Raw genomic sequence first — 25,192 nt, forward strand, 5'->3', positions numbered from 1 at the left:
CTCAAACCTGTGACGTCCTGATTAATTTTACAAACAGGAACAAAATTAAACGTCAAAATGTATGTTTTAACTTCCTGTTTATTTATTGTCATTAATTAAGAGGTCAGTCTAATTATAGACGAAATGATCACAGAGGTGTGTGTGTTCTAATTAGTGTTTGTTGATCTCGTTAAGGGGCTGCTGTTGCTTCAGGAGTCGTTAAGCTCATTAAGACGCAGCAGCTCGTTAAGAGATCAAACTGTGTGTTTGTTGTTGTTGATGATGGAAACATGTTTAACTCTCTGACGGACAACTGGACTTATTACCGTCAACAACGCTAACGAGTGTTTGTTAATCAGCCCCCCTCTGTGTGTGTGTGTGTGTGTGTGTGTGTGTGTGTGTGTTTTGACAGACAACTGAACTGATGAATATGTATCTGGATGTTTCTCAAGATGCTAACGAGATGTTTACGAGTGGCTAACGAGGCCTCAGAGCTCCACCCACCAGCAGCTCAAACAGGAAGTTGATTCTTCAGCCAAACAAACATCAAAGAAAGTTTTTGTTTTTGTCTTAAATTTGATGTTTTTATTTAGAACCTGATTGGAGTCTTTGTCCTGATTATTTAACCATCAAACTTTAGATTCTGTTTTTAACCTTTGTTGTTAAAGTTACTTGAAGAGGATCAAACTTGTTTAAAGTAGAAATGATCCCCAAATGTCACAAACAGGTGTGTTATATCAGCATAACGAACAGGCAGCAGAGGAACACTGACCTGCAGCAGGGACACATCCTGCTTACCACACACACAGTCATCAATACTTTGACACGATATTCAATGGAAGTGATTACATTGATTTTTATATGTGTGTAAATATGTATGTGTTTGTATATGTGTATATATATTCATACATTTATATTCTTCCTCCTGAGCTGAATTCGTCTCTGATTGGTCGACTGCTCTGCTGATCTCATTCATCACAAACACAGGCTGAGCGGACCAATTAGAACGCACCACGCGCACACACACACGCACACACACACACACACACACACACACAGTTTGTTACAGTCCTGACTTCCATTTCATGCTGTGTCCTGTTTGTGGAGGCGCTTTGGTCCGAGGTAAAGCTTTCCCTGTTACTGTGTGTGTGTGTGTGTGTGTGTGTGATGGATGGATGGAGGTGTGAATTGTGTTATGACATTAACCTGCTGAGTTTTAGCCCAGTTTTTACACACACACACACACACACACCTATCACTATGTCTGTGTGTGTGCATGTCTTCGGTCCAATCAGAGAGCAGAACTGACTCTGAGGAGTACGAAGGAGAAAACCTCAAACGGAGGTTAAACTTTTGCCTTATTTCAATGTTATATATGTGAACACACACATATACAGTATATATATATACACACTGATAAACACAATGAAAATAATAGTAAATAATTAAATAGATTAAATATAAAAATAACTTTATATTTTATTGAGCTTTAAAAATAAAAACAGAACAAACATCAACCAATCAGCTGTCACCACTTTGTGATGTCAGAGCTTGTTAAGACTCGTTACCTGTTGCAACGAGAACTCCAAAAAATGAACAGTAAGAGTACCTCTACTTCCTGCAGGTCGGACTACAACTTGTACTTCTACGTAACAGACACTACATAACGTTTTTAAGCAGTTTATAAACAAACTTTCAGGTGTGACTCCGCCCCCTACAGGTGGTAACGATCAACACCTGTTTATCAGGAGATCCCCGTTCAGACTGGGGGAGGGGGCTAATCAGATGACATCACAAGTCATGTGACATTTAAACTCCTCCCATTTCAAAGTGTCCACACGATGCTTTAATAACAATAATAATAAATGTTACAGGAGGAAATCCTCATTAAGTGGCTGATGGGATTTGGAGTTCCTTTATTCTTGTTTTACAGTCGTCCATCACAGATCCGTCTCCTCATCCTCTTCATTCCTCTCCATCAGTTCGTCCGTTCATCTCTCTTAGTGACAGCTGTGATGTTTCAGAATAGAAGTGGAGGTTTGATGATCGATCGCTTCTCTGAATGAACAAACAGAAAATATATTGAATTTCTTTGTCTCTAAAGCTTCAAACAGAAAAACCAAATGACTCACTTTCACACCTTCAGTTAAGTTAAACATATTTTACTGAAAAAGCAACTTTAAATGACTCAGGTTTTTCATTCAGAGACAGCAGACTGAACAGGATCAGACCAGAGAATATCAATAATACTTATGAATAATATGTAATCATGTAACAGTGTGTGATAATGTGTAATAATGTGTAATAATGTTTGATAATCTGTGATAATGTGTAATAATGTGTAATAATGTGTGATAATGTGTAATAATGTTTGATAATGTGTGATAATCTGGGATAATGTGTAATAATGTGTGATAATGTGTGATAATGTTTGATAATGTGTGATAATCTGTGATAATGTTTGATAATGTTTGATAATGTGTGATAATGTGTTGAAATTTTTTGATAATGTGTGATAATGTGTGGTAATGTGTGATAATGTGTGATAATGTGTGATAATATTTGATAATCTGTGATAATGTGTAATAATGTGTGATAATGTTTGATAATGTTTGATAATGTGTGGTAATGTTTGACAATCTGTGATAATGTGTGATAATGTGAGATAATGTGTGATAATGTGCGGTAATGTTTGATAATGTTTGATAGTGTGTGATAATGTGTGATAATGTTTGATAATGTGTGATAGTGTGTGATAATGTTTGATAATGTGTGATCATGTGTGATCATGTGTGGTAATGTGTGATAATGTGAGATAATGTTTGATAGTGTGTGATAATGTTTGATAGTGTGTGATAATGTTTGATAATGTTTGATAATGTTTGATAATGTTTGATAGTGTGTGATAATGTTTGATAATGTGTGATGATGTTTGATAGTGTGTGATAATGTTTGATAATGTGTGGTAATGTGTGATAATGTGTGATAATGTTTGATAGTGTGTGATAATGTTTGATAATGTTTGATAATGTGTGATAATGCCACCTACAGCCAAACGCTCAGCAGACCCATTAAAGTCTGTCTTCAAACAGATAAATATTAAAGATCATAGTTTAATTTCTGCGTTCAATGTTTGACTGAGTGTTTTTAATGAGACTTATATATTGAATCAGAGAGCTGGTCAGAGTCTGAACATGAAGATGAATTTATTTCAATGTTTCGGAGTGTCTGTCGTTACCCTGAGCTGCCGAGTTCTCCTGCTGCTGGTTCTCCAGCTCCCTTTCAGGAATCACTGCGTCTGAACAATAGAGACAAGTGTTAGCTGTGCTAATTTACATAAGCATTTTGTGCTAAGCTAATATAATTAGCTGAAAAAACCCCAAATAAATCAGAGTGTGAATGAAACAGAAATGTAACTACAGTACCGTAGTGTATCGTACTGAAGTACAACTTTGAGCTTTATTTTTAACTTGTCACTCAGGGAAATATCTATATTATGTATTATTTAATATTATAATATGTATTTATTTTATTATTTCATATTTATTTTATTGTTTCATATTATAATATATATTTATTCTATTATTTAATATGATATTAATTTATTTTATTCTTACATTTTTCGATATCTTATGTTTTATTATTTAATATTATAATATTTATTTATTTTATTGCTTCATATTGTAATATTTATTTATTTTATTATTTAATGTTATAATATTTATTTATTTTAGTGCAGAACAAAAACAAGGTGAATACTTCAACCACCACTGGTTCTTCTCATCCTGTGAGGAGGAAAGTACAGAGGAAGTCTTGTTTAAACTGTTTGGAGGAGCAGCAGGAGGAAGAGGTGATGAAGAGGAGGAGTGTTGTTGCATTGTTTACCTGTGAGGGAGTCGGAGTGTTTGAGCGCTCTCTCCACCTGCTCCCTCCTCCTCGATTCGAAGTCCAGCGCCTCCTGCAGCTTCCTCTTCGCCTTCTTCTCCTTCCTCAGCCTCCTCTGGATCGACGCTGAGCACAGAACACAGAACTCTATTATTCTCCATTATTTACATTTATTACAGAGCTACATTTTATATACTGTATAATATAATTTAGTTCAGACACTCAGAGAGTCAAAGTTGGTTTCAAACTGCTCTGTAGTTCTACAGTGTGACCTGTCTCACCTCTGCTCTGTAGTTTTAAAGTGACCTGTCTCAACTCTGATCTGTAGTTTTAAAGTGTGACCTGTCTCACCTCTGCTCTGTAGTTTTAAAGTGCGACCTGTCTCACCTCTGCTCTGTAGTTTTAAAGTGTGACCTGTCTCAACTCTGATCTGTAGTTTTAAATTGTGACCTGTCTCACCTCTGCTCTGTATTTTTAAAGTGACCTGTCTCACCTCTGATCTGTAGCTTTAAATTGCGACCTGTCTCACCTCTGCTCTGTAGTTTTAAAGTGTGACCTGTCTCTACTCTGATCTGTAACTTTAAATTGCGACCTGTCTCACCTCTGCTCTGTATTTTTAAAGTGACCTGTCTCAACTCTGCTCTGTAGTTTTAAAGTGTGACCTGTCTCACCTCTGCTCTGTAGTTCTACAGTGTGACCTGTCTCACCTCTGCTCTGTAGTTTTAAAGTGTGACCTGTCTCAACTCTGATCTGTAGTTTTAAGGTGACCTGTCTCACCTCTGCTCTGTAGTTTTAAAGTGCGACCTGTCTCACCTCTGCTCTGTAGTTTTAAAGTGTGACCTGTCTCACCTCTGCTCTGTAGTTTTCAAGTGTGACCTGTCTCACCTCTGCTCTGTAGTTTTCAAGTGACCTGTCTCACCTCTGCTCTGTAGTTTTCAAGTGTGACCTGTCTCACCTCTGCTCTGTAGTTTTCAAGTGACCTGTCTCACCTCTGCTCTGTAGTTTTAAAGTGTGACCTGTCTCACCTCTGCTCTGTAGTTTTCAAGTGACATGTCTCAACTCTGATCTGTGGTTTTAAAGTGTGACCTGTCTCACCTCTGCTCTGTAGTTTTCAAGTGACCTGTCTCAACTCTGATCTGTAGTTTTAAAGTGTGACCTGTCTCACCTCTGCTCTGTAGTTTTCAAGTGACCTGTCTCAACTCTGATCTGTAGTTTTAAAGTGTGACCTGTCTCACCTCTGCTCTGTAGTTTTCAAGTGACCTGTCTCTACTCTGATCTGTAGTTTTAAAGTGTGACCTGTCTCACCTCTGATCTGTAGTTTTAAAGTGACCTGTCTCACCTCTGCTCTGTAGTTTTAAAGTGTGACCTGTCTCAACTCTGCTCTGTAGTTTTCAAGTGACCTGTCTCAACTCTGATCTGTAGTTTTCAAGTGACCTGTCTCACCTCTGCTCTGTAGTTTTCAAGTGACCTGTCTCAACTCTGCTCTGTAGTTTTCAAGTGACCTGTCTCACCTCTGCTCTGTAGTTTTCAAGTGACCTGTCTCAACTCTGCTCTGTAGTTTTCAAGTGACCTGTCTCAACTCTGCTCTGTAGTTTTCAAGTGACCTGTCTCAACTCTGATCTGTAGTTTTAAAGTGTGACCTGTCTCACCTCTGATCTGTAGTTTTAAAGTGACCTGTCTCACCTCTGCTCTGTAGTTTTAAAGTGTGACCTGTCTCAACTCTGATCTGTAGTTTTAAAGTGTGACCTGTCTCACCTCTGCTCTGTAGTTTTAAAGTGTGACCTGTCTCAACTCTGATCTGTAGTTTTAAAGTGTGACCTGTCTCAACTCTGATCTGTAGTTTTAAAGTGTGACCTGTCTCAACTCTGATCTGTAGTTTTAAAGTGTGACCTGTCTCACCTCTGATCTGTAGTTTTAAAGTGTGACCTGTCTCAACTCTGATCTGTAGTTTTAAAGTGTGACCTGTCTCAACTCTGATCTGTAGTTTTAAAGTGTGACCTGTCTCAACTCTGATCTGTAATTTTAAAGTGTGACCTGTCTCACCTCTGCTCTGTAGTTTTAAAGTGACCTGTCTCAACTCTGATCTGTAGTTTTAAAGTGACCTGTCTCACCTCTGCTCTGTAATTTTAAAGTGCCCTGTCTCACCTCTGCTCTGTAGTTTTAAAGTGACCTGTCTCACCTCTGCTCTGTAGCTCGGAGCTCAGCTGTCTCTGGAGCGTGTGCCGGGCGTCTCTCTCTCTCTCCAGCTCGAGCTTTAACTCTTTCCTCTCCATCTGGTTCTGTCTGTCCTGAGAGCGAGCGCTCTGCACTGCCACCTTCAGGAGACCCTGAGAACAGCAGGCATGTCTTGAACTGAGGGAGCAGACTGAGGAGCTACATCACCACTTAATTATCATCCCTACATCATCATCCCTATATTATCATCTCTCCATCATCACCTTTACATGATCATATTTACATGATCACCACTTCATTATCACCTCTACATTATAACCTCTACATTATCATCTCTACATTATCATATTTACATTATCATCTCTACATCATAATCTCTGCATTATCACCACTTCATTATCACCTCTAAATTATCATTAGTACAATATCATCTACATTCTAACTACTTCATTGTCCTCTACATTATCATCTCTACATTATCATCTTTATATTATCATCTCTACATTATCAAATTATCGTCTTTACATTATCATCTCTACATTATCACCACTTCATTATCACCTCCACATTATCATCTTTGTATTATCATCTTTACATTATTATCTACATTATCACCTCTACATTATCATCTTTACATTATCATCTCTACATTTTCACCACTAACTTATCTTCTCCACATTATCATCTCTACATTATCTTCAGGTAACTGTCACCTGTATGTTGGTCAGAAGGGTCTCCATGGACAACAGACCCTCAGCCAACAGTAGCGGAGTGAAGGCGGGGTTAGTGTGGTTGATTGACAGCGGCTGGGAAGTAAGCGGCAGCTTCTTATAGGCCGGTTTGAGGAGGGGGAGGGGCATCAGGCCATCATCTGTAGGTACAATGTAAGTAATGTAGAAAGAAAATACAGGATATAACTCTGAAGATAGAAAAGATTAAAGTTCTTTACAACGAAAACATGTCAAATGATTGTCAGAGATCAGAGTGACACAAGTGACCACAGGAGTGAAGAGAGGAGTGACCACAGTGGGAGTGAAGAGAGGAGTGGCCACAGGAGGAGTGACCACAGGGGGAGTGAAGAGAGGAGTGATCACAGGAGTGAAGAGAGGAGTGACCACAGGGGGAGTGAAGAGAGGAGTGACCACAGGGGGAGTGAAGAGAGGAGTGGCCACAGGAGGAGTGACCACAGGGGGAGTGAAGAGAGGAGTGGCCACAGGGGGAGTGAAGAGAGGAGTGATCACAGGAGTGAAGAGAGGAGTGACCACAGGGGGAGTGAAGAGAGGAGTGGCCACAGGAGGAGTGACCACAGGGGGAGTGAAGAGAGGAGTGGCCACAGGGGGAGTGAAGAGAGGAGTGATCACAGGAGTGAAGAGAGGAGTGACCACAGGGGGAGTGAAGAGAGGAGTGGCCACAGGAGGAGTGACCACAGGGGGAGTGAAGAGAGGAGTGGCCACAGGGGGAGTGAAGAGAGGAGTGATCGCAGGAGTGAAGAGAGGAGTGAACACAGGGGGAGTGAAGAGAGGAGTGACCACAGGGGGAGTGAAGAGAGGAGTGGCCACAGGAGGAGTGACCACAGGGGGAGTGAAGAGAGGAGTGATCACAGAGAGGAGTAACCACAGGAGGAGTAAAGAGAGGAGTGATCACAGAAAGGAGTGACCACAGGAGGAGTGATGAAAGGAGGAGTAAAGACAGCGGGGTGACCACAGGGGGAGTGATGAGACGAGGAGTGATGAGAGGAGCCCTACAGACATGTTTGTGTTTCTGTGCTCAGACACGTTTACCTTTTTCCTTCAGCACCTCCTTCATGTTCTCCTGCTCACCATCTGTGAGTTCAGAACAACACAATTGTTATGATAAGTGATTCTGTCCTGTAAACTCTTTAAAATCGAAATATAAAGTGAATTCTTTGGATTTAATTTTAATTAAATCGTTGACATTTTATTTCTTTTTAACAGTGTAATCCTGACAGGGATGATGTCACCGCCCTCTCACTCTTCAGCCAATCACGTCTCTTCATCTAGCTAGCTCAACGTATGTTCACAGGTTTAGCCTGTTAGCTCCCATATATGATCAGCCTTAGTGTGTGTGTGGGTGTGTGTGTGTGTGTGTGTGTGTGTGTGTGTGTCTGTCTGTCTGTCTGCGTGTGTGTTAGCTGACCCAGCTCGGGTGTGTGTGCTGCAGGAGGAGGTGATGATGAGGACGATGAAGATGCTCTGGAAGGTGATTGGCTGGTTGTTTCCAGGGGGGGGAATTCATCATCACTGGGGGAGGGGCTTCCTGGAGGAGTATCCTAAACACAGAGTCTAAAGGTTAGCATTGTTAGCAATAGTGTTTTTTTCACTTTCTCTCGTTTAATCAGCAGAGCTAAAGTCTAGCAGTCATAAGCACTGTTAGCGTTACCTGCATAAGCATTATTCCATAACACAAGACTGATTACTAGGCACTAGCAGTTAGCTCACAGTCAACTTGCACTCTTCTCTCTGAATTCGTGACACGGTGGCCATGTTTGCCAAACTGCTCAGCTGACTCATCTGGTTCATCGCCATGGCAACACTGGCAGGGGGCAGGCCAACAGGGAGGAGGGGGTGGGGCATGACCATGAAAGGAAGTTCTGCCAGACCTGAGGGGGCAGAGCCAGAGAGAAAAGGATTCCAAAATAAATCTAAAGGTGCTACGATGCTAAGCTACCAATAGTGCAGTCAGAAAACTAGGACTCACGGTTGGCCAATAGCGAGCTGTGTTGCTGCAAAGTACTGAGGTGTAGAGAAGCTGAGCCAGGAGGAGGCGCTACTGAGGAGGGAGGAGGAGAGAGGACGTGCAGCTCCTTCTCCCAGGATGCTTCACTGCCTCCTACACGGGGGGGGGGCAGAGATGAGTCTCCTTCCTGACTTCCTGTTGTTTTAGGTTAGGGTCTCAGGTGATGTCACAGGTAAATGTCACAACTTACCTGTGTCATCGTTGTCTGACTCCGCTCCGTTGTGATGTCGCTGCTGATCGCTGTTGCAATGGAAACCCATCATCATCCTAACCTTCTGCAACTTCACAGCCTCCGCCATCGCTGCTGCCGTCAGACCTGCAGAGAGGAGACACAAGTGAGACACTGACAGGTCACCTGACAGGAGAGAAGTCTGTTCACATGAAGGTAAATGTTTCACATGTTTCAGTCTGTTCACATGAATGTACATGTTTCAGTCTGTCCACATGAAGGAAAATGTTTCAGTCTGTCCACATGAAGGAAAATGTTTCAGTCTGTCCACATGAATGTAAATGTTTCAGTCTCTTCACATGAATGTAAATGTTTCACACTGTTCACATGAATGTAAATGTTTCAGACTGTTCACATTAAGGTAAATGTTTCTGTCTGTTCACATAAACATAAATGTTTCAGTCTGTTCACATGAAGGTAAATGTTTCAGTCTGTTCACATTAAGGTAAATGTTTCAGTCTGTTCACATGAAGTTAAATGTTTCACATGTTTCTGTCTGTTCACATAAAGGTAAATGTTTCAGTCTGTTCACATGAAGGTAAATGTTTCAGTCTGTTCACATGAATGTAAATGTTTCAGTCTGTTCACATTAAGGTAAATGTTTCAATCTGTTCACATGAAGGTAAATGTTTCAGTCTGTTCACATTAAGGTAAATGTTTCAATCTGTTCACATGAAGGTAAATGTTTCACATGTTTCTGTCTGTTCACATAAAGGTAAGTGTTTCAGTCTGTTTACATGAAGCTAAATGTTGCACATGTTGCAGTCTGTTCACATGAATGTAAATGTTTCAGTCTGTTCACATGAAGGTAAATGTTTCACATGTTTCAGTCTGTTCACATGAATGTTAATGTTTCAGTCTGTTCACATGAATGTAAATGTTTCACATGTTTCAGTCTGTTTACGTGAAGGTAAGTGTTTCAGTCTGTTTACATGAAGCTAAATGTTGCACATGTTGCAGTCTGTTTACGTGAAGGTAAATGTTTCAGTCTGTTCACATGAATGTAAATCTTTCAGTCTGTTCACATGAATGTAAATCTTTCAATCTGTTCACATGAAGGTAAATGTTTCACGTTTCAGTCTGTTCACATGAAGGTAAATGTTTCAATCTGTTCACATGAAGGTAAATGTTTCACGTTTCAGTCTGTTCACATGAATGTAAATGTTTCAGTCTGTTCACATGAAGGTAAATGTTTCACATGTTTCAGTCTGTTCACATGAAGGTAAATGTTTCACGTTTCAGTCTGTTCACATGAATGTAAATGTTTCAGTCTGTTCACATGAAGGTAAATGTTTCACATGTTTCAGTCTGTTCACATGAAGGTAAATGTTTCACATGTTTCAGTCTGTTCACATGAAGGTAAATGTTTCAGTCTGTTCACATGAATGTAAATGTTTCACATGTTTCAGTCTGTTCACATGAAGGTAAATGTTTCAGTCTGTTCACATGAATGTAAATGTTTCACATGTTTCAGTCTGTTCACATGAAGGTAAATGTTTCAGTCTGTTCACATGAATGTAAATGTTTTACATGTTTCAGTCTGTTCACGTGAAGGTAAATGTTTCACATGTTTCAGTCTGTTCACATGAAGGTAAATGTTTCACATGTTTCAGTCTGTTCACATGAAGGTAAATGTTTCAGTCTGTTCACATGAATGTAAATGTTTCACATGTTTCAGTCTGTTCACATGAAGGTAAATGTTTCAATCTGTTCACATGAAGGTAAATGTTTCACGTTTCAGTCTGTTCACATGAATGTAAATGTTTCAGTCTGTTCACATGAAGGTAAATGCTTCACATGTTTCAGTCTGTTCACGTGAATGTTAATGTTTCACATGTTTCAGTCTGTTCACATGAAGGTAAATGTTTCACATGTTTCAGTCTGTTCACGTGAATGTTAATGTTTCAGTCTGTTCACATGAATGTAAATGTTTCACATGTTTCAGTCTGTTTAGGTGAAGGTAAATGTTTCACATGTTTCAGTCTGTTCACATGAAGGTAAATGTTTCACATGTTTCAGTCTGTTCACGTGAATGTTAATGTTTCAGTCTGTTCACATGAATGTAAATGTTTCACATGTTTCAGTCTGTTTACGTGAAGGTAAATGTTTCACATGTTTCAGTCTGTTCACATGAAGGTAAATGTTTCACATGTTTCAGTCTGTTCACGTGAATGTTAATGTTTCAGTCTGTTCACATGAATGTAAATGTTTCACATGTTTCAGTCTGTTTACGTGAAGGTAAATGTTGCACATGTTTCAGTCTGTTCACGTGAATGTAAATGTTTCACATATTTCAGTCTGTTCACGTGAAGGTAAATGTTTCACATGTTTCAGTCTGTTCACATGAAGGTAAATGTTTCAGTCTGTTCACATGAATGTAAATGTTTCACATGTTTCAGTCTGTTCACATGAAGGTAAATGTTTCACATGTTTCAGTCTGTTCACATGAAGGTAAATGTTTCAGTCTGTTCACATGAATGTAAATGTTTCACATGTTTCAGTCTGTTCACATGAAGGTAAATGTTTCACATGTTTCAGTCTGTTCACATGAAGGTAAATGTTTCAGTCTATTCACATGAATGTAAATGTTTCACATGTATCAGTCTGTTCACATGAAGGTAAATGTTTCACATGTTTCAGTCTGTTCACGTGAATGTTAATGTTTCAGTCTGTTCACATGAAGGTAAATGTTTCACATGTTTCAGTCTGTTCACGTGAATGTTATTGCTTCAGTTTGTTCACATGAATGTAAATGTTTCACATGTTTCAGTCTGTTCACATGAATGTAAATGTTTCACATGTTTCAGTCTGTTCACATGAAGGTAAATGTTTCACATGTTTCAGTCTGTTCACATGAAGGTAAATGTTTCACATGTTTCAGTCTGTTCACATGAAGGTAAATGTTTCAGTCTGTTCACATGAATGTAAATGTTTCACATGTTTCAGTCTGTTCACATGAAGGTAAATGTTTCAGTCTGTTCACATGAATGTAAATGTTTCACATGTTTCAGTCTGTTCACATGAAGGTAAATGTTTCACATGTTTCAGTCTGTTCACGTGAATGTTAATGTTTCAGTCTGTTCACATGAAGGTAAATGTTTCACATGTTTCAGTCTGTTCACGTGAATGTTAATGTTTCAGTCTGTTCACATGAAGGTAAATGTTTCACATGTTTCAGTCTGTTCACGTGAATGTTATTGCTTCAGTTTGTTCACATGAATGTAAATGTTTCACATGTTTCAGTCTGTTCACATGAATGTAAATGTTTCACATGTTTCAGTCTGTTCACGTGAATGTAAATGTTTCACATGTTTCAGTCTGTTCACATGAAGGTAAATGTTGCACATGTTTAAGTCTGTTCGCATGAATGTAAATGTTTCAGTCTGTTCACATGAAGGTAAATGTTTCACATGTTTCAGTCTGTTCACATGAAGGTAAATGTTTCAATCTGTTCACATGAAGGTAAATGTTGCACATGTTTCAGTCTGTTCACATGAAGGTAAATGTTTCACATGTTTCAGACTGTTCACATGAAGGTAAATGTTGCACATGTTTCAGTCTGTTCAAATGAAGGTAAATGTTTCAGACTGTTCACATGAATGTAAATGTTTCACATGTTTCAGACTGTTCACATGAAGGTAAATGTTGCACATGTTTCAGTCTGTTCACGTGAATGTTAATGTTTCAGTCTATTCACATGAAGGTAAATGTTTCACATGTTTCAGTCTGTTCACGTGAATGTTATTGCTTCAGTTTGTTCACATGAATGTAAATGTTTCACATGTTTCAGTCTGTTCACATGAATGTAAATGTTTCACATGTTTCAGTCTGTTCACATGAAGGTAAATGTTTCACATGTTTCAGTCTGTTCACATGAAGGTAAATGTTTCACATGTTTCAGTCTGTTCATATGAAGGTAAATGTTTCAGTCTGTTCACATGAAGGTAAATGTTTCACATGTTTCAGTCTGTTCACATGAAGGTAAATGTTTCACATGTATCAGTCTGTTCACATGAAGGTAAATGTTTCACATGTTTCAGTCTGTTCACATGAAGGTAAATGTTTCACATGTTTCAGTCTGTTCACGTGAATGTTAATGTTTCAGTCTGTTCACATGAAGGTAAATGTTTCACATGTTTCAGTCTGTTCACGTGAATGTTAATGTTTCAGTCTGTTCACATGAAGGTAAATGTTTCACATGTTTCAGTCTGTTCACGTGAATGTTATTGCTTCAGTTTGTTCACATGAATGTAAATGTTTCACATGTTTCAGTCTGTTCACATGAATGTAAATGTTTCACATGTTTCAGTCTGTTCACGTGAATGTAAATGTTTCACATGTTTCAGTCTGTTCACGTGAAGGTAAATGTTTCACATGTTTCAGTCTGTTCACATGAAGGTAAATGTTTCACATGTTTCAGTCTGTTCACATGAAGGTAAATGTTTCAGTCTGTTCACATGAATGTAAATGTTTCACATGTATCAGTCTGTTCACATGAAGGTAAATGTTTCACATGTTTCAGTCTGTTCACATGAAGGTAAATGTTTCACATGTTTCAGTCTGTTCACATGAATGTTATTGCTTCAGTCTGTTCACATGAATGTAAATGTTTCGCATGTTTCAGTCTGTTCACGTGAATGTAAATGTTCCAGTTTGTTCACATGAAGGTAAATGTTTCAGTCTGTTTACCTGAAAGTAAATGTTGCACATGTTTAAGTCTGTTCACATGAATGTAAATGTTTCAGTCTGTTCACATGAAGGTAAATGTTTCAGTCTGTTCACATGAAGGTAAATGTTGCACATGTTTAAGTCTGTTCGCATGAATGTAAATGTTTCAGTCTGTTCACATGAAGGTAAATGTTTCACATGTTTCAGTCTGTTCACATGAAGGTAAATGTTTCAATCTGTTCACATGAAGGTAAATGTTGCACATGTTTCAGTCTGTTCACATGAAGGTAAATGTTTCACATGTTTCAGACTGTTCACATGAAGGTTAATGTTGCACATGTTTCAGTCTGTTCAAATGAAGGTAAATGTTTCAGACTGTTCACATGAATGTAAATGTTTCACATGTTTCAGACTGTTCACATGAAGGTAAATGTTGCACATGTTCTGCTGATGATCAATAATTAATGTCTCTGTAGCCTCAGAGTCTCCAGTGACTGTCACCGTGTCTCTGCCGTCTCTCTCCCTGCAGCTACTCGGCCTAATTAATCGCCTCATCTAATTAATTCAATCAGTATTAACGAGGGACTAGTACTAACGAGCGGACAGTGACCCTCCGGCTGAACAAACACAAAGAAAGTTTGAGTCTTTTTGTTCTCAGTTTCCCTGCAGGAAGTTTCATTCTTTATGTTTCAGCTGAAACTGGAACACGCCGGTGAACAGGCCGAGGCAGAGCTCAGGTCGTTAATGTTCCTGTCTCTGTGTGTATAAAAACATAGGTGGCGTGTGATTTAAATATTTTATATAAATATATATATAAAGGAGTGATTACAGAGATCTCTCAGCTGAAGAGAGAGGAAACACTGAGCTGCACCACAGATATAAAACGTCACTTTGATGAATTCATCTTATTTTGTGTCCGAGCCTGTTTGATCAGAGAGAAACACATTCATCACACACACACACACACACACACACACACACACACACACACACACACACACACAAACACACACACACATACACACACACACACACACACACACAGACACACAGTTTGTTACAGTCCTGACTTCCATTTCATGCTGCGTCCTGTTTGTGGAGGCGCTTTAACCTGAACGAGACGCTGCAAGACGAGAGGTGATGATCGAACCATCAGTCAGTGTCTCACATACATTAACATCAAAAAGGGCTTAAAACTGACACGTTTTACCTGTTTATGTTTCACTTTTTATAAAACAGGAACAAGTCTCTATGCACGTAAAGGTACCCATAATGCCCCTCACTGCTCCTGTGTGACCAGAGGCTCTGTTCGTCTCACGGGACAACAAGACTTTATCCTCCTTTATACTCAACCTTTACAACATTTAATTAACTCTGTGTGTGTGTGTGTGTGTGTGTGTGTGTGTGTGTGTGTGTGTGTGTGTGTGTGTGTGCGCAGAGTTAATCCCGTTTGATCTCTTCGTTTCTGACCTCGGTCAAGAAACTTGGCGGTTGTAGTATTTTTAATAAAAAGAGTGTGTTTCAGTGTGTGTGTGTGTGTGTGTGTGTGTGGTGTTTCATTAAGCTGTCAGTCTGTCAGGCAGGTAGTGTAGGTGAAAGGTCAGGTATGTGAGCAACGGAGCGTCCCTGCCGAATTAAACTGTGAAGATCAAAGGCGTCTGCAGGTCCACAGGTGACTCGCTCACAGGTGAGTCCTAAAACCTCCTCATTATTAAAGAGTAAAAACGAACCCCTCCTCATCGTGCTGGAGGGTCTGGGTCATGTGACAGGAACAGATCAGGAGGGTCTCTGGGTCACGTGACATGAACAGATCAGGAGGGTCTGGGTCATGTGACGGGAACAGATCAGGAGGGTCTCTGGGTCACGTGACATGAACAGATCAGGAGGGTCTGGGTCATGTGACGGGAACAGATCAGGAGGGTCTCTGGGTCACGTGACATGAACAGATCGGGAGGGTCTGGGTCATGTGACAGGAACAGATCAGGAGGGTCTGGGTCATGAGACATGAACAGATCAGGAGGGTCTCTGGGTCATGTGACAGGAACAGATCAGGAGGGTCTGGGTCACGTGACATGAACAGATCAGGAGGGTCTCTGGGTCATGAGACATGAACAGATCAGGAGGGTCTCTGGGTCACGTGACATGAACAGATCAGGAGGGTCTGGGTCATGTGATGGGAACAGATCAGGAGGGTCTGGGTCACGTGACATGAACAGATCAGGAGGGTCTGGGTCATGTGACGGGAACAGATCAGGAGGGTCTCTGGGTCATGTGACATGAACAGATCGGGAGGGTCTGGGTCATGTGACAGGAACAGATCAGGAGGGTCTGGGTCATGTGACATGAACAGATCAGGAGGGTCTGGGTCACGTGACATGAACAGATCAGGAGGGTCTGGGTCATGTGATGGGAACAGATCAGGAGGGTCTGGGTCACGTGACATGAACAGATCAGGAGGGTCTGGGTCATGTGACGGGAACAGATCAGGAGGGTCTCTGGGTCACGTGACATGAACAGATCAGGAGGGTCTCTGGGTCACGTGACATGAACAGATAAGGAGGGTCTCTGGGTCACGTGACATGAACAGATCAGGAGGGTCTGGGTCACGTGACATGAACAGATCAGGAGGGTCTGGGTCATGTGATGGGAACAGATCAGGAGGGTCTGGGTCACGTGACATGAACAGATCAGGAGGGTCTGGGTCATGTGATGGGAACAGATCAGGAGGGTCTGGGTCACGTGACATGAACAGATCAGGAGGGTCTGGGTCACGTGACATGAACAGATCAGGAGGGTCTGGGTCACGTGACATGAACAGATCAGGAGGGTCTGGGTCACGTGACATGAACAGATCAGGAGGGTCTGGGTCATGTGATGGGAACAGATCAGGAGGGTCTGGGTCACGTGACATGAACAGATCAGGAGGGTCTGGGTCACGTGACATGAACAGATCAGGAGGGTCTGGGTCATGTGACAGGAACAGATCAGGAGGGTCTCTGGGTCACGTGACATGAACAGATCAGGAGGGTCTGGGTCATGTGACAGGAACAGATCAGGAGGGTCTGGGTCATGTGACAGGAACAGATCAGGAGGGTCTGGGTCATGTGACAGGAACAGATCAGGAGGGTCTGGGTCATGTGACGGGAACAGATCAGGAGGGTCTCTGGGTCATGAGACATGAACAGATCAGGAGGGTCTTGTTCATGTGATGGGAACAGATCAGGAGGGTCTGGGTCATGTGATGGGAACAGATCAGGAGGGTCTTGGTCATGTGATGGGAACAGATCAAGAGGGTCTGGGTCATGTGACGGGAACAGATCAGGAGGGTCTGGGTCATGTGACATGAAAAGATCAGGAGGGTCTCTCGGTCATGTGACATGAACAGATCAGGAGGGTCTGGGTCAACCGCTGCTACCGTTACCATTTGTTGTTGGATGACGACTTCCATTTCAGTCTATCAGTCTAAGTGGGTATTTTCCTGATCCGTCCGCCAAGTACAGGGGTCCCTGAGGGGCGCTCAGCCGAGAGAGCAGATTGGTCAGTGAAAGATTTTAGATAACTTAGCTGACGCTGACGCACAGAGAGCATTTACAGTGTTCCTAACACAGCACGCAGATGTTTATGACGAATGAATCAATGAATGACCTTTATACAGTCTACAACGCGCTCTGGATGCAGAGCCAGGTGTGTTACAGGCAGCACTGTTTCAGAGGCCTGCTCAGGTACTGACCTCACCTGTCCCTTCAGAGGGAAGAAACAACTGCTTCACTGTTTCAAACATAAACTGCACCATGGTGTCCTCTCCTCCTCCGAGCCGCAGGTCAGAGACAAAGCATCACACACACACACACACACACACACACTGAGCTTATACTGGGAGAGAAGGCAGGGCTCTCGTTAACAATAAGAAGAGGCTCGTAGCAGCTCCAACACAAACTCGCCCTCACAGTCACATGATCTCTTCAAGCTGCTTTTCTCTACTGAGTGTGAAAGTCCTGACACCTGTCGCCCAGAGGAACACACACACACACACACACACACACACACACACAGCAGTGCTTCAGGTCAGACTCCAATCTGTCAGTCATTTTGACATCTGCTAATTAAGGATGCTAATTATAGCTCTAATCACACACACACACACGCACGCACACACAGCTGCAGTCATGTAGATGCTCTTGATCAGGACGTGAGCCTCACCTCATCACAGCATCTGAACTTCTGCTCACACACATTACAGCAGAGGAGGCTCACACTCTGACCTCTGACCTCTGTGAAGGGACAAACATTAATGTGGGCGGAGGCCGTGGGCCACAAAGTGACGTTATGTGAAATCACATTAACATTAAGCGATATAATAATGAAACGTGTTCGTCTGAGTGAGAGCGAGAACACGAGCAGCTGCTGTCCGTCTCTGTCATCGAGCTGCACGTGACCGAAACATTATTACAAAGTTCTGATCAAAGTTCTGATCAAAGTTCTGATCAAAGTTCTGTCTGCCTGCCTGTCTGCCTGCCTGCCTGTGTGTCTGTGTGTCTGTCTGTCTGTCTGCCTGCCTGCCTGCCTGTCTGTCTCCCTGCCCTCCTGCCTGCCTGTGTGCCTGCCTGCCTGTCTGTCTGTCTCCCTGCCCTCCTGCCTGCCTGTCTGTCTGCCTGTCTCACTGCCTGCCTGTGTGTCTGCCTGCCTGTCTGCCTGCCTGCCTGTCTGTCTGTGTGTCTACCTGTCTACCTGTCTGCCTGCCTGCATGTCTGTCTGCCTGCCTGTCTGTCTGTGTGTCTGTGTGTCTGCCTGTCTGTCTGTGTGTCTACCTGTCTGCCTGCCTGCCTGCCTGCCTGCATGTCTGTCTGCCTGCCTGTCTGTGTGTCTGCCTGCCTGCCTGTCTGTCTGCCTGCCTGTCTGTGTGTCTGCCTGTCTGTCTGTGTGTCTGTGTGTCTGCCTGCCTGTCTGTGTGTCTGTGTGTCTGCCTGCCTGTCTGTGTGTCTGCCTGCCTGCCTGTCTGCCTGACTGTCTGCCTGCCTGCCTGCCTGCCTGTCTGCCTGACTGTGTGTCTATCTGTCTGTCTGTCTGCCTGCCTGTGTGTCTGTCTGCCTGCCTGCCTGTGTGGGTGTCTGTCTGTCTGTCTGCCTCCTGACTGTGTGTATGTCTGTTTGTCTGCCTGCCTGCCTGCCTCACTGCCTGTCTGCCTGACTGTCTGCCTGCCTGCCTGTCTGCCTGACTGTGTGTCTATCTGTCTGTCTGTCTGCCTGCCTGTGTGTCTGTCTGCCTGCCTGCCTGTCTGCCTCCTGACTGTGTGTATGTCTGTTTGTCTGCCTGCCTGCCTGCCTGCCTCACTGCCTGTCTGCCTGTTTGTCTGCCTGCCTGCCTGTCTGTCTCCCTGCCCTCCTGCCTGCCTGCCTGTCTGTCTCCCTGCCCTCCTGCCTGCCTGTGTGTCTGTCTGCCTGCCTGCCTGTCTGCCTGTCTGCCTGCCTGCCTGCCTGTGTGTATGTCTGTTTGTCTGCCTGCCTGCCTCACTGCATGTCTGTCTGCCTGCCTGCCTGCCTCACTGCCTGTCTGTCTGCCTGCCTGTCTGTCTCCCTGCCCTCCTGCCTGTTTGTCTGCCTGCCTGCCTCACTGCCTGTCTGTCTCCCTGCCCTCCTGCCTGTTTGTCTGCCTGCCTGCCTGCCTGTGTGTGTGTGTGTGTCTGTCTGTGTGTCTGTCTGCCTGCCTGTCTGTCTCCCTGCCCTCCTGCCTGTCTGCCTGCCTGCCTCACTGCCTGCCTGTCTGTGTGTCGAGCCACAGTGTTAACAAGCACCAGAGTACACTCACAAGTGACACACAGGTGACATCATCACCGCCAGCATCGTCGTCTGCTGCTCCTGCTGTGTGAACGTGTCACAGAGGCTGAGTGAGCAGGTACAGAGTGTACAGACGTCGGGGCCTCTCAGCGCCTACAGAACACCTGACGGCTTTTATGGTCTCAATGTTTCAAAATAAAAGAAACACTAATTCTTGTGTTACATTGAGCTGCAGCTACACCTGCTGCCTCAACTCTCTGACTCCTCCTGTCTTTGTTCTGTTCACTCACCTGTTTGTGACAGAAGGGCGGGGCTTATCAGGCCATGTGGGAGGAGTCTTGAGCCATCCGTCAATGTGGCCACGCCCAGGGTTCTCTTCGGAGGTCGACCAGGTCGAGAGCTGAAACACACACAAGGACATTTAATCAACCTGTGGACCACCTTCAAGGGGCGGAGCATGGGGGGAGGGGTCAGGGAGATTTTGAGCTGACATCCTGTCTCCTTCAATCGACTCCACATTACAACAGGTGTTCAGGGGGACTTACTTGCCTCCCACTCACATCAACTATGGCAAATAAATGAGGTGTTCATTACTGTGAAGTGAATATTGAGATGATGGAAGAACCTTTCTTCAGGAAACAGCATCATAGACATTTCCACCTCTGACCTTTTCCCCTGCTCTCAGCATGTTCTCCTGTCCTCCTTAAATCGTCCTCCTGAATCACAAAGTAAACAACTTTGAATTTCACAAATAAGCACAGAGTGTACAGCTCTGAGCCACACACTAATACATGTACATGTACTCTACATCTACACTGACGTCATGAAATCCTCTGAGAGACTGGTGTTGAGTCACCTGTAGGACTTCACAGGCCCCCTGCTGGACCCCCTGCAGTTTGCCTACCGGGCAAACAGGTCGGTGCATGATGCGGTCAACATGGGACTGCACCACATCCTGCAACACCTCGACTCTCAAGGGACCTACGCCAGGATCTGTTTGTGGACTTCAGCTCGGCGTTCAACACCATCATCCCTGAAATCCTCCACCACAAACTCACCCAGCTCTCTGTGCCAGCCCCCACCTGTCAGTGGATCACCAACTTCCTGACTGACAGGAGGCAGCAGGTGAGGCTAGGGAGAATCACATCTAACACCCAGTCAATCAGCACCGGTGCCCCCCAGGGGTGTGTGCTCTCCCCACTGCTCTTCTCCCTCTACACTATGACTGCACCTCAGGAGACCCCTCTGTGAAACATTCGGGGCGGAGATGAGTCTGCTTACAGACGGGAGGCGGATCAGCTGGTCCTCTGGTGCGGTCAGAACCACCTGGAGCTCAACCCGGGCAAGACTGTGGAGACGACATGGACTTCAGAAGAGAAGCCCTCCTCAACAGCACCGTGTCTACTGTAGACACCTTCAGCTTCAGGTCCACTATCTCCAAGGACCTGAAGTGGACGTCCCACACTGTCAGGAAACAGGCCCAGCAGAGGATGAACTTCCTGCACCAGCTCAGGAAGTTCAAGCTGCCGCAGGAGCTGCTGATCATGTTCTACCCCGCCATCATCCGGTCTGCTCTCTGCACGTCCATCACTGTCTGGTTCTGATCTGCCACCAAACAGGACAGGAACAGACTGCAGCGGACAATCAGAGATCTAACCTCTCAGTATGAATATCAAACGTTTCCTTTCCGTCCTTAGCAGCTCTCCTCTGTTCACTTTACACAGTTCCTGCTCTGTGTGCATTTTGTCTCCAGGAGGAAACAGGCCTTAAAGCCCGATACAGGATGTTATGTTTATGTGTATGCATGGTGCGATTTGTGAAAGAATCACAAAGGTTTTTAACTTTTTTTAAGTAACAGATATCAGAAGTGTGTGCCGACTGATCAGGCTAAGGATGCCGCCCCTCTTTTACCCACAGCTCTGCGTATCAGAAAGGGAGCAAACCCCTGATCCATTTACTGAGACGAACAGCTGTTCAGCATGGAGGCGTTCTTTCTGTTTCCATTGTCTGTGAGAATATGGTTCATGGCACTGAATCCTCACACTCGGCTGTTGTCACTGGGAGCGCGGAGACCACGTCGGCACTTTGTGAGGAGTATGGGACTGGATGCGGCCTCAACAGCGGAGTCTGGAGTCCAGTGAGAAGTTTGTCGTCTCCATACAGGATGCACGCGCATTCATCAGATGAGGACGATTGAGAGCAGCTGCTGTCGTCCGGCCCGCGCTCAGTGAGGTCCTGCTGCAGCTCTTTCCTTTGATTTATGTTTCCCGCTCTCCTTTTCACATTCAAAGTCATCACTAACATTTACAACATGCGTACAGCTGCCATCATTTAACACTGATGGACTCAAGCTGGAAAAAAGTAAAATTCATTAGTTAAATTATAATCTCGAACTTGACAGTTTCGTTCTCTTTGGCGGCACCTACTGGTGATAAAAGGCGGGTGCATACAGATAACCTGGGCTCCGTTTAGGAAAGGAGCTTCAACAAGCCGTCAGTCTAACCCGGGCTGTGGCTTGATTCACCCTGAGCTGAAAGTCGCTGGCTTTACAGAGCAGCTCATCTGAGTTAGTTTAATCGGCCTTGAGGAGGTTCAGCAGGAGCTCAGCTGACTATAAAAAAACAGCATTAATGGAGCCCCGACACCATGATTCACCATGGCAACGGTACACAAAAAGAGGTCCTGCTACGTCACACCAGGGGAGCTCGAAATCCTCACGCGGACGTTCAGCGAATACGAGCATGTTTTTAGAAACATAAAGTAACACGGCTGCAGCTGCTGCTCGAGTGAACGCGTCAGTTTGAACTGGTCTATTTATTTAATATTTCATCACAGCTGGAAGAGAAGCTAACATTTATATTAATTTAGGAGCAATCCAGCGGGACAAAAACAAACATGGAAGCAGTTAAAACTAAAACAGCAGAACATCAGGTGCGGCTCAGGCAGAACAGGCTCATGGCTGAACCTCACTTCAGTCACATTTTAAATATTAAACTAATTAAACATCCTTCAGTGGCTGTTTTAATGAGCATCAGCTTTATCCCTAACCTGATGCTGATGTCACATACAGTACGTCCTCTCACCTGAATCCTGTTTGATTAAACTGAATGTTGTTTTCTTTAAACATTGTTCCAATCACTAACGGCTGCTTTTGTGTCGGTAGAAATGAAGAGGACCAAATAAATGATCACTTGTCTTATCTGAGCGCTCTCTGCAGTGGTGGTGGGAAATCTACACAAGATGACTTTGACACAGATTTGTCTTTTGATTATTTCATTCTAATTATAAAAGACTTTTGCAAAGCGGTCAGAGCAGCACAGAGACTAACCGCTCAAACACGCGTGAGACGGGCTGAATGAACGAGGACGTGAATGAGGGTTTTATATTCTAGAGGGAGGAGACAGAGCCAAACTCGGAGTGTCCTGAAGAAAACCTGCTCCCGACCAGGTGAGGTTCACAGACACAGTTACCATAGTAACCAACTCAGAGCTGAAGTTACCTCTCTTTCTGATCAGCAAACCCGAGGTTTCCCTCGTTTCAGGGTGAACAAACCCGGGGTTTCACTGAACCCGCTCTCTGACCCCCTGACGTCTCCGGCAGGCTCCCCGTGTCACGCCTCTCAGTCCTCGTTTTCCTGCTGACGGTTTCTTTCCTCTTTAGACTGTTTTCACTTCTTTTTGAAGATGAACCTGAAGGCATCTTTTCTTTGTTTGTTCAGCCATAGTAGATAACTGCCTGTCTCTCTGCATGCCTGTCTGTCTGCCTGTCTGTCTCTCTCTCTCTCTCTCTGTCTGTCTCTCTCTCTCTCTCTCTCTCTCTCTCTCTCTGTCTGCCTGTCTGTCTCTCTCGCTCTGTCTGTCTGTCTGTCTGTCTCTCTCTCGCTCTGTCTGTCTGTCTGTCTGCCTGTCTGTCTCTCTCGCTCTGTCTGTCTGTCTGTCTCTCTCTCGCTCTGTCTGTCTGTCTGCCTGTCTGTCTCTCTCTCGCTCTGTCTGTCTGTCTCACTCTCTCTCTCTGTCTGTCTGCCTGTCTGTCTCTCTCGCTCTGTCTGTCTGTCTCTCTCTCGCTCTGTGTGTCTGCCTGCCTGTCTCTCTCTCTCGCTGTCTGTCTGTCTCTCTCTCTCTCGCTCTGTCTGTCTGTCTGTCTCTCTCGCTCTGTCTGTCTGTCTCTCTCTCTCTCGCTCTGTCTGTCTGTCTGTCTCTCTCTCTCTCGCTCTGTCTGTCTGTCTCTCTCTCTCTCGCTCTGTCTGTCTGTCTGTCTGTCTCTCTCTGTCTGTCTGTATAGTATCATAAAGATTCAATATAAAGTACATTTATATTTAAATCTGTTTGTATAAAACTGTCACGTCTGAACACACAGGATACTCAACTTAACATTTTTCAAAATAAAAGTCTGAGTTATTCTGTGATGTTACTTATGACATGCAGGTAAACACTATGACGTCACACTGCATCAACACATCATTTATAGATCAAACAATCAGATTAAATCTATTTCAATTGATTCCTAACATTTGTTTTAATCTGTTTGTGCTGTTATTAAATTATTAATAATCAACACATTACATTTCTGTCACAGCAGCTTTAATGTGATGGTTCATTCTGAGATGTTTCCAGCTGTCACTTTTATTATCATTATCATTGTCGTTATTGTTATTATTATTATTATTATTGTTATTATTGTTATCATTATTATTGTTATTATTATTATCATTATAATTATTGTTGTTATTGTTATTATTATTATTGTTATTATTATTATTATTATTGTTGTTATTGTTATTATTATTCTTATTATTCAGAAAAGGCTTTAATTTTACACTTTGTGCGCATGCGCGGTGTGCTGCACTTTAATGTCTTTATTATTTTATTCTTTATAATGTGTTTCACATTCACTGTCAAAAACTGACATAACAATAATAAAAACAATAATATCTAAAGTGTGTTCACGCGCCCCGGTGTGTGGCCCACCTGGCGTTGGTGCAGTCCCGGTACAGCGTCTCGAAGTCGGCCCGGGTGATGAGCTTGCAGCGGTTCACTCCTGGCTGGATGGCTCCGAGCCCGCGCAGCACGCGCACCTGCTCCACGGTGCAGACTACCGGGCAGATGTCCAGCCGCTTCAGCTTGGTGTAGACAGTGTGCAGCCCCCCCACCAGGTGCTTCAGGAACAGCTCGAACACCTGCGGCAGGCAGATCAGCTCCACGCCGCTCACCGTGAACGACGCCACCTTCACGCCGTGGACCTCCACCATCTTACACTCGGTGTGCGGGGGAGCCGCGCCGCTGCCGCTCGTCCCGTTCCCGCTGAGCGGGACTCTGCAGCTACCGCCGCTCAAGAACGCTCCGGACAGGCGGGCGGCGGGGAGGCGCGGGGACCTGGCGGGGTTGGGAGCGCTGTAGGACGCGTCGGAGTGGAAGAGGGGGTCGGTAGGAGGGGTGGAGGTCCGGGACAGAGGGGTGCTGGAGGAGCCCGCCATGTTATAAAAGCAGAGAAGAAGAAGAAGAAGAAGAAAAGTCACTTTATCTTTCTTTTCTTTTTCTGCTTTTCATTAGAGAGTTTCCCGCCGTCTGTCTCTCTGTTCCCGCCACTCAGACTGAATGCGCTCCCTCTCTCTGACTCTACCCTGCTCTGTGTAAAGGTCTCTCTCTCTCTCTGCACCTGTCTCTCTCTCTCTCTCTATCTCTCTCTCGCTCTCTAGCTATCTGTCCCACACACAGCCAATCACAGC

General features: G+C 43.8%; 1 protein-coding gene across 1 annotated transcript; it reads right to left on the reverse strand.

The window, feature by feature from the left end:
- Positions 1-1,568: 1,568 nt before the first annotated feature.
- On the reverse strand, positions 1,569-24,940 carry LOC138596176 (dachshund homolog 2-like). The gene is made up of 12 exons (XM_069667794.1): positions 24,435-24,940; positions 19,758-19,867; positions 8,987-9,112; positions 8,758-8,889; positions 8,499-8,659; positions 8,197-8,329; positions 7,821-7,862; positions 6,753-6,910; positions 6,044-6,191; positions 3,865-3,990; positions 3,218-3,277; positions 1,569-2,037 (listed from the first exon to the last, which is right to left on the reverse strand). Exons 1-12 carry the CDS (start codon positions 24,938-24,940, stop codon positions 2,000-2,002), a joined length of 1,740 nt encoding a protein of 579 aa, XP_069523895.1. The 3' UTR covers positions 1,569-1,999.
- Positions 24,941-25,192: the final 252 nt, after the last annotated feature.

Source organism: Semicossyphus pulcher, unplaced genomic scaffold (genome assembly GCF_022749685.1).
Source record: "Semicossyphus pulcher isolate SPU_LCO1_2020_fin unplaced genomic scaffold, fSemPul1.0.p SCAF_10, whole genome shotgun sequence".
NCBI classification, from domain to species: Eukaryota; Metazoa; Chordata; class Actinopteri; order Labriformes; family Labridae; genus Semicossyphus; species Semicossyphus pulcher.